Source organism: Empidonax traillii, unplaced genomic scaffold (genome assembly GCF_003031625.1).
Source record: "Empidonax traillii isolate 1590-97213 ecotype Southwest subspecies unplaced genomic scaffold, ASM303162v1 scaffold900:size397343, whole genome shotgun sequence".
Taxonomy (NCBI): Eukaryota; Metazoa; Chordata; class Aves; order Passeriformes; family Tyrannidae; genus Empidonax; species Empidonax traillii.
The window spans coordinates 321,884-335,816 of NW_020956093.1; the positions used below are offsets into that span (position 1 = coordinate 321,884).

A 13,933-nucleotide genomic window follows, 5' to 3' on the forward strand; every position below is an offset into this window, starting at 1 on the left:
GGTGCCGCTGCGCGGGTGCGGGACCTGCGCGCTGCCCGCACCTACGCGCGGTCCCGATGTCGCTGCGGCACCTCCTCGGGGGCTGGGGGGGGGGCGGTGGGCAGGGGGGGGGTCCTGCTCTCCCGGCGCGGCTGGGAGATGCCGCAGGAGAAACAAAGTAAAAGTAAAAAGAAGCATAATTTTAAGTATGATTATTGTTGTTATTATTATTATTATTTTCATTACCGATGCTGCAGCCAGCCGGGCGAGGGAACGGGCGGCCCGACGGCTGCGCGGGGCGGGAGGGGGCGGCCGCTGGGGGCCGGGCCGGGGTGGGGGGGGCCGTAGGGAGCCGGGCCATGCCGAGCCGAGCCGAGCCGCGGCTGGGTGATGTCAGGCTCGAGGAGGAGCCTCCGCCGCCTGCCCTTTTACTTTCGGGCGCCGGCACTTGGCCGCAGGCTGCTGCCGCTGCCTGCCGGCCGGCCCCCCTCGCCCCCTCCGCCATGGGCACCCCGCACTTTTAAGGCGCCGCCCCGGGGGGGGGGGCAGCGGGAATCCCTTAAAAATCGCTATTTACGTGGTTATTCATTGCCCCGCTCCGGGTATGTGAACAACCACCCCCCTGCCCCCCCCCCCGCCTCCCCTTCTATCCACCCCCAGCGCCATGCCGGCAGCCTGCACCCTGCTGCTGCTGCTGGGCTTGGGGCTGGTCCCGGTCCCACCCGCCGGGTCGCTGCCCCTCGCTTCCCCACGGGGTCTTTCTCCTCCTCCTCCGTCCCGAAGCCGCCCTTGCTCGCCTCCCGCCGCGGGACAAGCCGACAGCCCGGGTGAGTGCCCCGCGATGGGGATGGGGACAGGGATGGGGATAGGGACGGTATTTCATCCAGGCAGCAGTCGCGGTGCAGCGGAGAATGTGTGGGGTCCCACACCGTGCAGATCTCTCGGGGCATGGGACCCTGCGCACCCTCTGCCGCACCACGACTGCTGAGCATCCCGGCATCACCCAGAGCTGATTCAGCTGCAAAATGTAACACCAGCACCACCCCACCACCCCCCAATTCCCTTTCCCTTTTTAACCTTGCCCAGCTCATCCTGCCACAGTGAACTTCTTCAGTGGGTGAAGGTTTGGGATGGGAGTCGTGAGTGGGAAAGTGTAACCACGTTGTAGCTGCGTGGACTGACTGGAAGGTGAGTGGTGGAAACTTCACAGAGGAACTTGAGAAAGGTTTTGGGGCATACCAGGAGTACTATCAACACTCTCTACCCACCAAAATGCTTTCCAGGTGGGAAATTGGTAGCTCTCGTAGGTGTTCTTCAGGGTCTGGCTTGCCTTCTGTTTGTCTCCAGACATGCTTTCATCTCACCTTAGGTGCTGACCCACATCCAGGTGTGGGGACAGATGCTATCAGCTCTCTATAAATACCCTCTCTCTCTGTGTCTCCTAGAGACTGTCAGATTAGTCATGTATAAAGTCACATTTTTCTTTGCGTGCTACATCTACAGTGTAGTTATCAGGAACAATTATTAGTTTCATGCTTTGCAAATTGTGCTGAATTTGGTTTCAGTACAGGATAAACCATATTTTTCCCAGAACAAGCTGGGCTCATTTCAAGTGTCACTCAGTCAACTGGCTCACTGAAAAGGACACATAGCTCTAAGGATGACTAATTCTCAATGAGTTTGGAAAGTGCTGGGTATCTGCAGGTGGTATAAGGAATCCAATATGTCAAATTAGTCCTACGCAGGTTTTAAGTAGGTTTTAGGATTGATCACTTGCCTGAGCTGGCCTGTCAAATTTCATCTTTTATTTATCATGCTTTGGTACTTGGGGTTAAGTTTAGTTGCGTGGAGCTGTACAATTTCAGGAAATGTGACAAATCTACATTCATAACATTTTAGTTTTCTTCACAAACCCAAGGTGCGCCTTTGTAGGATGTATCCACACTAGACAAAATGTACAGTTGGGGATATCAGCTGGAACGTACCCTGCAGTGGATGAGAAAGCTCTTAACTAGCAGTGTTTGTGTGAGAGCATCTTGGTGACTAGGATACTGTCTTGAAATGAAGGAGATTTGGGTCTGTTCCCAGCACAGCCACTTCTTTGTGCTACTCCAACTATCAGTTTGCCCTCCAAACTGGGAGAGAATAATGCTGTCTTCTTACCTGCTACAAATCTTGTGAAAATAAACTCTGCAACTTGCCAGCAAAGTGCTCCCTGATTATTCGATGAGAGCTGCACAAATTCCTCGGTGGACAGAAAAAAATATTTAATTTCATCTCAGCTTTCGATCTGGCATCTTTTCCTGTGACCTTGATGACTCCTGAGAGTCAGCGGAGGAATGCATTTCCTTTGTTAGGAGCCTGAAAAGCTCAACTATCTGTCCACATGCTGGAAAATCCATTTGTCAGGCTACCAGCATCTGGCTGCCCGGCTCAGTGGTGGAGGCTTTGCTCCGTGCAGCTAGTGCTCAGCAGCTACAGGTGCTCGTGAATTATGTCAACCCCATCCAGAAGGAACAGGGGATGCATCAGGAAGGAGTGATAAATAGCCCAGCAGTAGCTCTCTCCCCAGCAAACGGCATCATGAATTACGCTGGGTCCTGACAGCTGCGATTCACTTGCTGTTAGCTCCAGCTCTATGCCTGTCAGTCAAAGGGAATTGTTTGGTGTTATGGGAGCAGGCTGGGGGGAATCTCCTGAATCACTCTCAGGTTGAGTTGTAGGTCCTTGAGAAATCCCTGTTTGTCTCACCACTGCTCCTGCCCCTCGGAGACATTTTCCACCTTTGAAAACGCTTGAAGCAGGGGGTTGGGGGGGTTAGGGAGCATTTCTTGTGAATCCATCACCCCAGCACAACGTGGAAATGAAGATTACATCTCCCTTTGAAACAGTCTGAGACTGGGAGGCAAAAGGCCTTTCTCAGGCAGGGCTTAGTGAGCAGATGGTGAGGCAGTGGGTGTAGAAATGGGGCTTTTGAGTCTCTCACAAAGCATGAGGAAAGGGAGCAGGGCTGCCCTCAGAGCCTCGCTGCCTTCCTGGCCAGCCTGTGCCTCAGTCTGCATCTGCCGCCCTCCCTGCCAGACCCTTGTCTGGTGGAGAGATGAGGACAGATGGCTTTTGCCTGTGTTTAAAATACAGTCTGAACCCAGGGAAAAGAACACAGGAAAAAATAATAGACAAACTAGGAAGCAAGAAAGCTGGTGATAGTAAAGTTAAAATGTTGTCAAAGTCCTGCATGAAATTCCTCCTGGCAACTACTTCACACGGGTGTCAGTCAAACCAAAGGGCACTGTCTGCTGCCAGCCTTGGGCAGGTGAGGGTTTGGTTCCAATCTCTGTCCTTCTGCAGGGCTCTGTATTCCAGGTTTCCCATCTGTGAAATGGGAATAATTCCAGCGACATTATAAGGACAGCAGAGGTGTTACTGAGCCCTGACAAAGTCCCTATGGCTGGGATTGCTCCCTTTTTCTACAGTGTCTCTTTTCCTGTTACTTCTGACCCACATGGGTGCCCTGCCACTGTGTCCAGCACAGCATGTAGCTGTTGGCAATGGGCTTGCCCTGAGAAGCTGATCTGCTTTTCTGCCATCTGTGTCTGTCCTTCTGTCCATCCTCCCTCTTTCCCATGCCAACTGCCACTTTTCTTTGCAGTTCCCCTGGTGAAAGCCCCGGAAATAAGGTGTGAAATCATCTGAAAAGGAACCATCTTCGCTTGCAGCAGAGATTTAGGCTGGCTGCTGGGAGACACTTTCCAGCCCTCCATCCATCCCCAGAGGGGATGAATAATCTGTATTTATTTATGTTTTTTTTAACGTTCTTCTAAAACTTTCTGTGTGAGGAAGAAGCAAATTTAGGTGTGAGGGAAGAAGATGCTGACGATGCTTTTTTGCACAAAAGTATGTTACCTCCAAACCTTCCTCACATTTTGCAGTATGTATTTTGTTGCTCATGGGGTGCAGAGGCCTGGCTCTGCCTGCAGTCACATGGATGCAGAGGGGTGTAAGATGCTGCTGTCTAGCTTTGATGCAATTTCAGGTGACTGTGCGTGTTGCAGGAATGATGCTTCCTACCCCTGTGGTGCAGGGACAAGGAGGGATCACCTCCTACGCCTCTGCATCACTATCAAAAGGCTGCAGGGTTTTCCTGTCTTGGGCATCTTCGCTGCTTCTCTATGAGCTCTAAGTGTATTTGGTTGGTGTGCTGTGAACGTAAAGTCCCTGGGGTTGTATGGATTTAGCTCTGCTCCTTTGGGGTACATAATTAAAAGCAAAAACGAAATGAGAAGGAAAAAAAGGTATTTCAGAAAAGGAGGGAGATTAGAGATCATCTTCTCTGCTTGTTTCCCATCCCAAGCCCCAGAAGGTAGCAAGGGTCATGCACTGACCAGCTGGGTTCACATCAATCTGTGGAAGCACTTTGTGCGATATTTAAGTGCTAAATGAATATGGTCTGAGAGATAATTGTGCAACCTGGCTGTCAGGGAGCACACAGTGATGCGTATTGATTTACCTCTCCCTGCGCAGTGAACGTGCGTGCTGAGCTGTGAGCAGGGCACAGTGGGTAAGGGGAGAGCTGCTGTAGCTAAAGAGGTATTGGGCTCTCCACAAAGTTTAATTTCCCAGTACCAAACCACCAGCACCAGCCCGTGCCTGTTCAGCAGGTGTTTGCAGCGTGTGCTGCTCCAGAAGCTGTCACCGCTTTGAAGGGATAATTTAACTTGCTTTAAGTTTTTTTTGTGGCCAGGAGGACGAGGGATATGGGGAGTTTCTGCCATATTTGCAGGGGCTGATGCTAGCCTTACTGGTGCAGGGATGCCTTCCTCAGCAGATATTCTTTTCAGTATATAAAGTTGCAGATACTGAGGAGTTTGGGGTAGCATGGGGTTTCTGAGACAATTTGTTTTCTTTACCTGTTCTTACAGATACCAGTTTTTGGGCTGGCAGTCAGAAAACCTCTGTGATGGAACTCCCAAGCTGTTCTGTGCTCCATCCTCCCTTCTCCCTATCCTGCTCATCTGCAGGAGGCATGTCACAGCTGCTGAGGCTGATGGCTCTATCACCATCTCATCTCTCGGAGGTGGCAGAGGATTATGCTCATTTAGCAGAGGGCGCGTGGTGCCAGGTTAGAAAGGCTGTTAGTCTTGGTGGTTATAGTGCAAAACAAATGGATGCTGCTGAGACTGGGACTGTGCCTGTGCATCCAAAATGTAAAACGTAAAACTTGGTAGCATCAGCCCGGTTGCGATTGTTTTAGTGAAACGTTCATCCAAGCTAATAAAAGAACCCCAAAAGAATAAAGAACTATGTCAATTAACAACATAATCAAGGTAGTAAAACCTGTCATTATAGTGAAAGTTTCAGTGCCGTGGTGTAGAGATTAAGGCACCACCAACGTCTGTGACTCTTCTGGAGTCTCTGCTGGAAAGACCTTCTGGCTGGCACTGTGCATTCCCCACTGATGGGAGCTATGTACCATTTCCAAAGCAAGTATAGGTACAGAGTGGCAGGGCTCAGCTGTGGCTCAGCCTGCTGCCTTTTTGCAGCACAGAAATGCTGCCTTTCTGCCTCTGTCTGAGCTGAGACCAGCCCAGCTGCTCCTGACATGCACTGGGTTTTCCAGGCAGGGCTGCAACCTGTGAAATACCTCCAGAGCAAATGGAGCTGCATGGATCATAGATAGCCAGTGTAAACCCTCTGGATTCTAGATTTCCTTTCCCAAGTAGTTTCAAGAGAGATTCTATGGCATGGGGGGCAAGGAGGGTCTGAGGGGATCAGGTTGTCTCTGGGCAGACAAATAGCACTGCTTAAATCTGGGCTGATCCACTCAGATTCACACAGAGCTCTTCTGGAAAGAGTCATGGCCAGATGCTGGCACCCGTTCTGGTATCTTTCTGCTGTTGAAATGGTACAGAGAAACTTTGGGGCAGTTGATCAGGGAGAGTGTCAGAAGGTGCTCCAAGCAAATTAAAGGTTGGTTGTTCAGAATATTTCCCTGACAATGTTCGATACAAAATCCATAGTCTGTAGCTTGTGAGCAAGCTCGTCACGAGGCCTGAATACCCCAACCACAGGCCTTGTTATTTACATTCAATTGAAGATGTAGGTCATACAGTAGGGTTTTTTTCTCTTTCCTGAATGGCTGTGCACAGAAGGCAGAATCCAATTTTCAGTGGCAGCAGACCTGATTACAAATTCAAATTTTTATTTCTCTGAGCAGTTTTGCGATATTTGCATTGTAATTTGCTGTTTCTGTAAATACGAGAGGTTCATTTGCTAGGATATTCATCCAGAGGAGATGCAAGAGGGCTACAAGCACAGGCTTTGTGAAAGAATGAAGTCTGTGGGTGCTATAAGGAGAAAATGGTTTTGTCACATCTGACAACCTTTCCCTCTCACCCTTTTCTGCATACATACAGCTGATTTGTGTTTGTGCACCCATTGGCGTATATTTTTTAATGCCCAGGTGTTATATATATAACATCCTGCGGCTGCAGCAAGGGGCACAGTTCATGCAGAGTCCACGTTCATCCTTTCAGGCTGAAATCATTTGCATCAGAGGACAAGGAGAGAACTTTCCCACCCAAAAGGGAAATGATGTTGCATTACTGAGCGACCAGCCCAAGTAATAATATAATCTTAGAAAAATGCAGTTCCCTTGAGTAAAGGAAGCTCTGTAAACTTCAGCTCCTCCAGGCTGTTAGCGTAGCTGTTGCCTGTGCTGTAGTAACGCTGCTGTCAGACCCAGTCTGCTGAAGCGCTCTGGAGAGAACAGGGCAAAAAGGGAATAAGAACCAGTTCCTGCTTAAAATGAGGGCCTCTTGTAGGATCTGAATACCGTGAGGTTTGTAATACAGATTTTGGGATCTTGGGTCACATCCCTCCTTTGCTGTTAATTTGGTTTTTTATCTCAGCTGTGTGCTGGGTGGGGTGATGGCCACCCATGGTCCTGAAGAGCTTGGAGAAGGGGCAGGCAGAACCAAGGTGCGCAGAGGAAGGTAAAATGATGCAAGGTTTCCAATCACTGGCAACAAAAACTTGGTTGTATAAAACCAGGGGAGAAAGAAGCTCATTTTTAGAGCTGTCAGTGTTCGGGCAAACTCATGGAGGAGAGAGACATTTGAGAAATTTACACTGTGAACAGTAATTGTGGTTTGTTCTCTTCTGCTCACCACAGGGTGGGTAGCATTAGTGTGTACCGTGGTTTATTTTTGGCTCTATGGGTGCTAAGTGTGTGTGGATCCCATGGCCAGGGCGTTGCCTGAGCCCTTGGTCTGGGTGCAGCAACTCCCCAAGTCGGACACTCACTATAGTCTTCTCTAGTAAAGTGCTGATTGTCACAAAACCTGTAGGAACTTGCTGTCTTGGAGGTCTTTGCCTTTCAGGCTAATTTGTTTCATTGTAGGAGGACCAACAGGACTGTCTCAGGAGCTTCATCTCTCCAGAAACCAATATGAAGCGCATGAGGTATAAAAATATAACTTAAAGAGTGCCTGAAATGCAAAAACGGGGTGTAATATCCTATAGGCTGCTGCTGCTCCCATGCTGCTGCACACTGTCCCTCTGTGGCTTTGGATGGAGCAGTTTCCCGTTGCCTGTCCTCTATGCAGGCAGGGCCGTTGAGGAAGATTATGTCTGCTTTTGCATCTGCTGTGCCCTTGACTTGGAGTCATTTGATAAATAGTTTTGCAGTTAGTTACTTAAGCATCTCCCAAGCTGCAGTCAGCATCTCAGCTGTGGGCGAGAGAGCACTGCTGCCAAAAGTCAGGATCTGTGTCAAGAGCCTCCTAAGATTTGGCTGTTTTTCCTTAAAACCCCAACTCCTGGAGTTGTCATTACAGGAGAATCACTTAGAGGGGTACAAAAAGACCTCCTGGATGTTGAGGTGGTAGGTAAAAATGCCTTGGAAACATTAGCTGCAATTCCAGGAGTCACACAAGAAGCCCAGGTTGGGTGTATTTAAAAAAACCACTGGCTCAGAACTGATCCCCAGAGGCTTTTGAGTCCACACAGAAGGAGTGTTTCAGACACCTCTGCCTGCAGGGCTCTGCCCGTGCATCTGCAGGAGGAGTGCGACCCTCTCCATTGTCTTGCTTTGCTAGGAGAAGAGAGGGTGCGCAGAGACGTGCAGGGTAACACAGCAGGAACGCTGGGTGCAAACCCATTTGCTTCCTGACCAGCTGTCCAAATACCTTGTGCAAGCACCTTGACTTTGGTAGATTGACTCTCTTCTGGGAGAAGCAAGCTCCATCTGCCTTTTCGCTCTTTACAAGGTCATGAAGCTAGGACAACCTTTAGAATTGCTTTTGCAGCATCCTGACTGTGGTCTGGCCAGTTTAAGCTGTTTGAGCGTGACCATGTCACTCACGAGGGGACCAAATGCTGCAGGTCCTTTCCTTTGCCCTCCTGTGTGAGCACCCCATATTGGGCTCCCAGTTTGGTGTTTGGAAAAAGTCCTCTGGAAATGCCATGACCTTTGCAGTTCTTTTGCCAAGGCAAACACGAAGATGTTTGAGGGACCTTTTACACAGTGGTCTGATGGCAGCGAGGACCTCGCAGCTGAAGTTTGGGAGGAAACACCCTTTTCTTTTTAACTCTGAGCTAATTTAGCTCTGGGCTGAAGTCAGTAGGAACAGAGTAAGGAGGAATTGTAAGTGGTCTGATAGAAAGGCATGCAAACTGTGCATAAAGGGTTAACTTGGCAGGGTTAGCTGCTGTCCCAGGGGTGCAGCCCAGGCTGGGTTTCCCAGAGGACATCATGTTGCACACATACATTTAGGGCGTTTTTCTCAGCATTTTTCAGCAAGCTGTGATGGCAGAGGTTTTAAAGGCTGTTACAGGATCACTCTGACCTCTTTCCTCTATAACCAGGCAGACATCATTGTCATTTCTGCTACCAGAACCACCCTTAGATTCCTGCAAGGACCTCCAGATCATGAGGGAAACCCTGCGCAGGCATTTTGGACTGATGGGCAGGGTTCTTTGGTTGCTGGTAGCAAAGGAGGGCTCTTTTTTTCTTGAAGAGCATGTTAAAAGGCACTTCTGCATCTGGAGTGACAAGAGGAATTTAGATCTATAGAGCACAACTATTCACGTCACTGCTTTTTAGGATGCTGGCGTTAACACCCTTCCTCTTGTGGAAAATCTCTTAAGCCCTGAGGACCGATGTGAAACGTCACGCTTTGGTGAACTTCGCTGAAGCAGGGATGAATCACACTAAGTTGAAGATTTGGCTTTAATATATTATCTGAAAGATAACTTCTGTGATAGCCTAGCAGGAGGGTACTGTTGCCCACCCACCCAGGGCATCAGGAACCATTTTAGGGGGAGGAGAGTGCTTTTTGGAGTATGTGTAAATTGGAGGGTGTAAGTTGGGATTTGGATATTTGATGAGTTTTTTTATCTGGCCTTGGTTCTGAGTGCTTTATAAAAGCAAAAGGCAGATCTGGAAGCGATCCCAAGACACCTCCCAAGGGATCTTGAGATGTCTCCCCTTGCAGGATCACCCCAGAAGATATTTATCTAACACGTTTTTAGAAATGAGAAGGGTTTCACAGCATCTCTGAGTAACTGTCCCATTACAGTTATGCCATTATAGGTAAGAAAACACTTTCTTATCAGGGAAACTGTAGCAGCTGGTAGTTAAACCTTCTGCAAAGGAATCCCAGACAAGTCCTGGCCAGGTTTGACCCTGCATAACTTGTAAGATCTCACAAACTGACAAGGTAATTTAGCAATCTGGAGGGGAAACACAAAAGATAACCCTGTCTATTGAACTAATTTCTATCCCTGTGATGGGAATGATTTCAGGAGTGGAAGCATCCGCAAGCCAACTGCGCATGATTTGCTTTCCTTGTCAATTGGAATCAAGGACCCTGATTGTGGAGCATAATACTGCTCTTGTAATTCAGCCTTTATCTTTGTGCTGGAGCTGGGCATAATTGTATCTGTGTCTGGAGGGACAGGGAGAAGGGTTTTAGTAGCTGGTGCTCACAAAGGCATCTTTAGAAAGCTCCTTACCCCTGGTACAAGCTTGGTAGAGCTTAAATGAAAATACCCCTGAGTAGCTTTAGGCATTTGAACAGTCATCATTGTTTGATTCAGATTTGGTTACAGGACTAACATCTAAATGTTAATTCTTTTTAGGACATTATCAGCTCTTTCAGCAATTGCAGAATGGGGCTGCAGTATTAGACTGGCAGCCAACCCTGCAGATAAAAGCCTTTTGAAAGGATATTTCTTAGGAGGGAAACATAATCAGGGTAAGAATAATCAGAAAAATCATGAAGATGGTCTTTTCTTAGGGACAAGGAGCAAATATGATGCATGAAAAAAGCCAAATGAGTACCAGGAGGCTTCTGACCTTGGGAATGGGAGTAACAGCAATTTTGTGGTCTCTGAGAACAGTCCACACCATGCAGACAGAGATCCTCATGATCCTGTCCTGCAAATTGCTGGTACAACTGGAGATTGTATGGTGCTGGGTAAACTGTGTCATGTGCTGGGTTAAGACTGAAGTTGATCGTCACTTGATGGCATGAACATGCCAGGGCAGTTGGTGTGAGGTGGCTCTGTGCTGAGTAATCTGGGTTGATGTGTGGGCAGATGAGTTTTGGGTGCAGATTTCTGGCCTCTTGGTTGCCTTGCTCAGCACACTGTGCCCATATGCATCAAGGTAGGAGGTGACCTGACCCTGATTCCCCTGTGAGTCCTCAGTGACAGCTTGGAGGGTGAGAGGCCAGTTCTGCCCTTCTCCATCACCCACTTCACTGCTGGCCACATCTGAAAGAAGGCATCTGTTTTTCAGCCTCCCTGAAACACATGCAGAAAGGCACTGGAAATGGTAAATCCCTTCCCTCCTGATTCTCAGAAAGGAAGCGTGACTGCAGAGGCAGTGGGAGAGTGGTGCAGGGTAGCAGGAGTCTGCTCCAGCTGCCCTCAGGCAGGCTGTTCCCCTGCATGTCAGTGGTGACAGGTTGGCGAGTGCCAGTGGGGAAGGACCTGGCTCATCCCCTGGAAGAAGGAGGTCCGGCGCCATCCTGAGCGGTGCCACCCCCGCTTCCGGCGTCAGATCAGTGTGGTGTCATCTAGGAAATGCGATTTAGATCATCATCCTTTTGCAGCAGATGGGGGAAGGGAAGTGGGGGCCCTTATCTCTTCTGGGGATTAATTTCTCTTTAAGCTGCTTTATTTTTTTGCCTATTTGCTCTTTTTCTCAATCCCTTCACAAGTCTTGCTGTCCCTTGCTGGAAGAGTGGAAGCTACAGCAGCATCTGAGGTTCTCACTGTCATGACATCATGCTCTGTGTCCCACCTTCAGCTGGGAGGTGGGAGCTGGGTGTAAGGCTTTGGCTACTGCCAGTTTTCCCCTGGGATGAGGTTACATCTTGCTAGTTTACATGGGGGGAAGAATCCAGCAAGCCTTTTATCTGTGTGTCACCAAACTGCTTCTACCACTTGTGATTATCCTGCATCCGGGAGAGCTCTCCATCCTTCTCATCCCCACCACGTCCTTGAGAAGTTGCTCGGTTCCGAGGTTGGTCATCATCCCTCGTGCGACTGACGGCCAGCAAAGCTCTTTGGCACGTGCTTAATGTTAAGCACAGAGAATAGTTCCCTGGGGAGCAGTTCTTAAGTGCATTGCTGGAGCAAGGCTCTGGTCAAGACACCTGGACCAAAGCCCACCTGCATCAGTGAGCAGCATGGCTCAGCCCCCAGGGATCCATGGCAGTCCCTGGCTGCTCCTGGCATTGCCTCTCAGCATGGCACTACCCCTTTTTCCTACTTCTTCCTCCATCTTCCCAGTATTTATTGTTCCCTCCTGGCTGTGGGGAGCAGCTCCTGGGCTCAGATCACTTTGGAGCAATGATCTGTGATTTTGTTTCCAGAGTCTGACATGAAAATACCATTTTGTTTTGTCCTTGGTCTATAAAGGGCTGAGTTTTTGACCCCTGGGGCAGATGGCTCCTGCTGCATGTATGCTTCACACTGCCAGGCATCACTTTTTTGATAGGCATTGAGCTTTTGTGCAGAAAAATCTGTGCTTCAGCCCATTGTTCTTGTGGTTTTAAGTAAAACCCGAAATAATCATAAATACCAATAGTTTAGGTTTTTTTTTTTCCCTGAAAGATCTGTTTAAATCAAATACAAGTCATTGAGCTTATTCTGGGAGTAAATAAGCTACATGGAATGACTTTGGTTATCATGAGGTCAGACAGAATGAGCTAATGCTCCCTTCTGGCCCTGAAATTAGACTTTTCAGAAATCTAAATTTTATCCTGCAGCTTCTAAGTCTCTAGCACCTTTCCTTACAGAGGAGCTGGAGCCTCAGGTCTGTGTGGTACTCTGCCCCTCAGTAAGCTGCTCACTCCCTTATCACTGAAGCACAGCCAGGCTTGGAGGCAGGTTTCTTATATTGATATACATATACAGTTTAAATGACCACGGGCAGCTGCCAGGGTGTGTGAGAAAGTCATCCGATGGATTGTGATGCCTGGCTAACATGCAAAGGGCAGTTAATCTGTCCATAGCAGCAGGGAACTACCTTCCCTGGAAATACTGTCCCATGTGAGATTTTTCACCAACTGCAAACCTTGCAGACAGATTTCAGGTTTCTGGAATTACTTGTGTGAGAGCTCTGGGGAAAGATGCCTGTTAGAAATGAAGTCTTGTGCTTGCAAAAGCGGACAGTGGCATGGTGCTACTCCCTCCAGCCTCTCCAGCCTGTTTCTTTCCACTTAACCAGCACTGTACGTACCACTATGGATTTTCTGTTGGTTCCCCCCCCCCCCCTTTCTTTTGCAGGATGTTTTTTCTTGCCTTTTTATTGTTCCAGTGACCTAGCAACTCCACTTCGGTGGAGCCCTGCCAGGAGACTTCCTCCCGAGCCGTCTGACAGTCTCCAGCAGCACTACCCTAGGATGGGAGCAGAAGTTTAAATGACACCGGGCTGGGTCCCTATGTGGCTTTTGCTCTGGCTTCATGAGTGAGGTGGTGGCACAACTGCCTTCCCAATGAGAAAAGCTTCCAGGGGACTTAAAAAACCCTGGAAAGCGGAAGGAGAAGCAATACGTGGGTGATATATTCTGTGAAATTTCTGCAGGACATTACAGAAAAGCCTAGAGGGTTTTACAAGTGAATTTGGTGGTGCTGGGAGTTAGCATTTGGGATCCATGATGCAGGCAGGGGAGTTGGAGACATTTCAGCATCGCAGGGCAGTGGAAAAGGGGGTGGAGAGGAGGTGTGAGTGCTCAAAGAGCTGTGCAGTTTGGGAGATTTATTTTGGCTTGGTTTTATTGATGTTTACTAAAAACAGTGAGAAAGAAATCCCTTTGGTAAGTGCTACTGGGACCCGTCAGCTGGTGCTGCCTTTGCTCCCCCCAGGACTGCAGAGGCTTTTCCCACATTAACACCAGGAGGCAACTCTGGAGGGACACTTCTGAGGTAGAATATAAATGAGCTGTCAAGCAAGCAAATACAGCTATGTCAGACTTTCTGCTCAAGAAAGACAGAAAGGACATGGGTCCCAAGGTGCTAGAGGCTGAGTCCCCTCTTCACTGAATGGACAGATAGATGGATGGATGGACAAACTGGGATTTTACTGGAGCCTTGGCATGTTTATGTGGTTTTTAGGAGTATGGGTAGTCATGAGACAGCTTATCCCTATTGGAAGTGGGCTTGTATTTGAATATATTTTTCAAAGACTCAGCAAGAAAACGGGACCTTTTTTTTTTTTTTTTTTTTTTTTTAAATTCAGTTGCTAAAAGCCATTTAGAAACAAAAGTTAATGAAAACAGGTTTAAGGAGCTGCTCTGAGCCCTTGGTTGGTGGTTTTCAGACAGCACAGGTGGTGCCATGGATCCATGTGGTCCTAGGGATCTGTGGATTGAACCAAACTGTCCAAGAAAGGTGAATAAGAAGCTTAGGATTTCATAGGCTTGAGCTGGTGATCCGGGATCCT

At 48.6% G+C, this 13,933-nt stretch overlaps 1 protein-coding gene across 2 annotated transcripts in view; it reads left to right on the forward strand.

Moving 5' to 3' along the window:
- Positions 1 to 469: 469 nt before the first annotated feature.
- Positions 470 to 13,933, forward strand: part of HEG1 (heart development protein with EGF like domains 1) — a 54,267-nt gene continuing 40,803 nt past the window's right edge. For both annotated transcript variants that reach the window (XM_027902653.1, XM_027902654.1), the window contains exon 1: positions 470 to 806. In XM_027902653.1, coding sequence (XP_027758454.1) covers positions 644 to 806 — 163 coding nt within the window. In that variant the 5' untranslated portion in view covers positions 470 to 643. The remainder of the gene's footprint in view (positions 807 to 13,933) is intronic.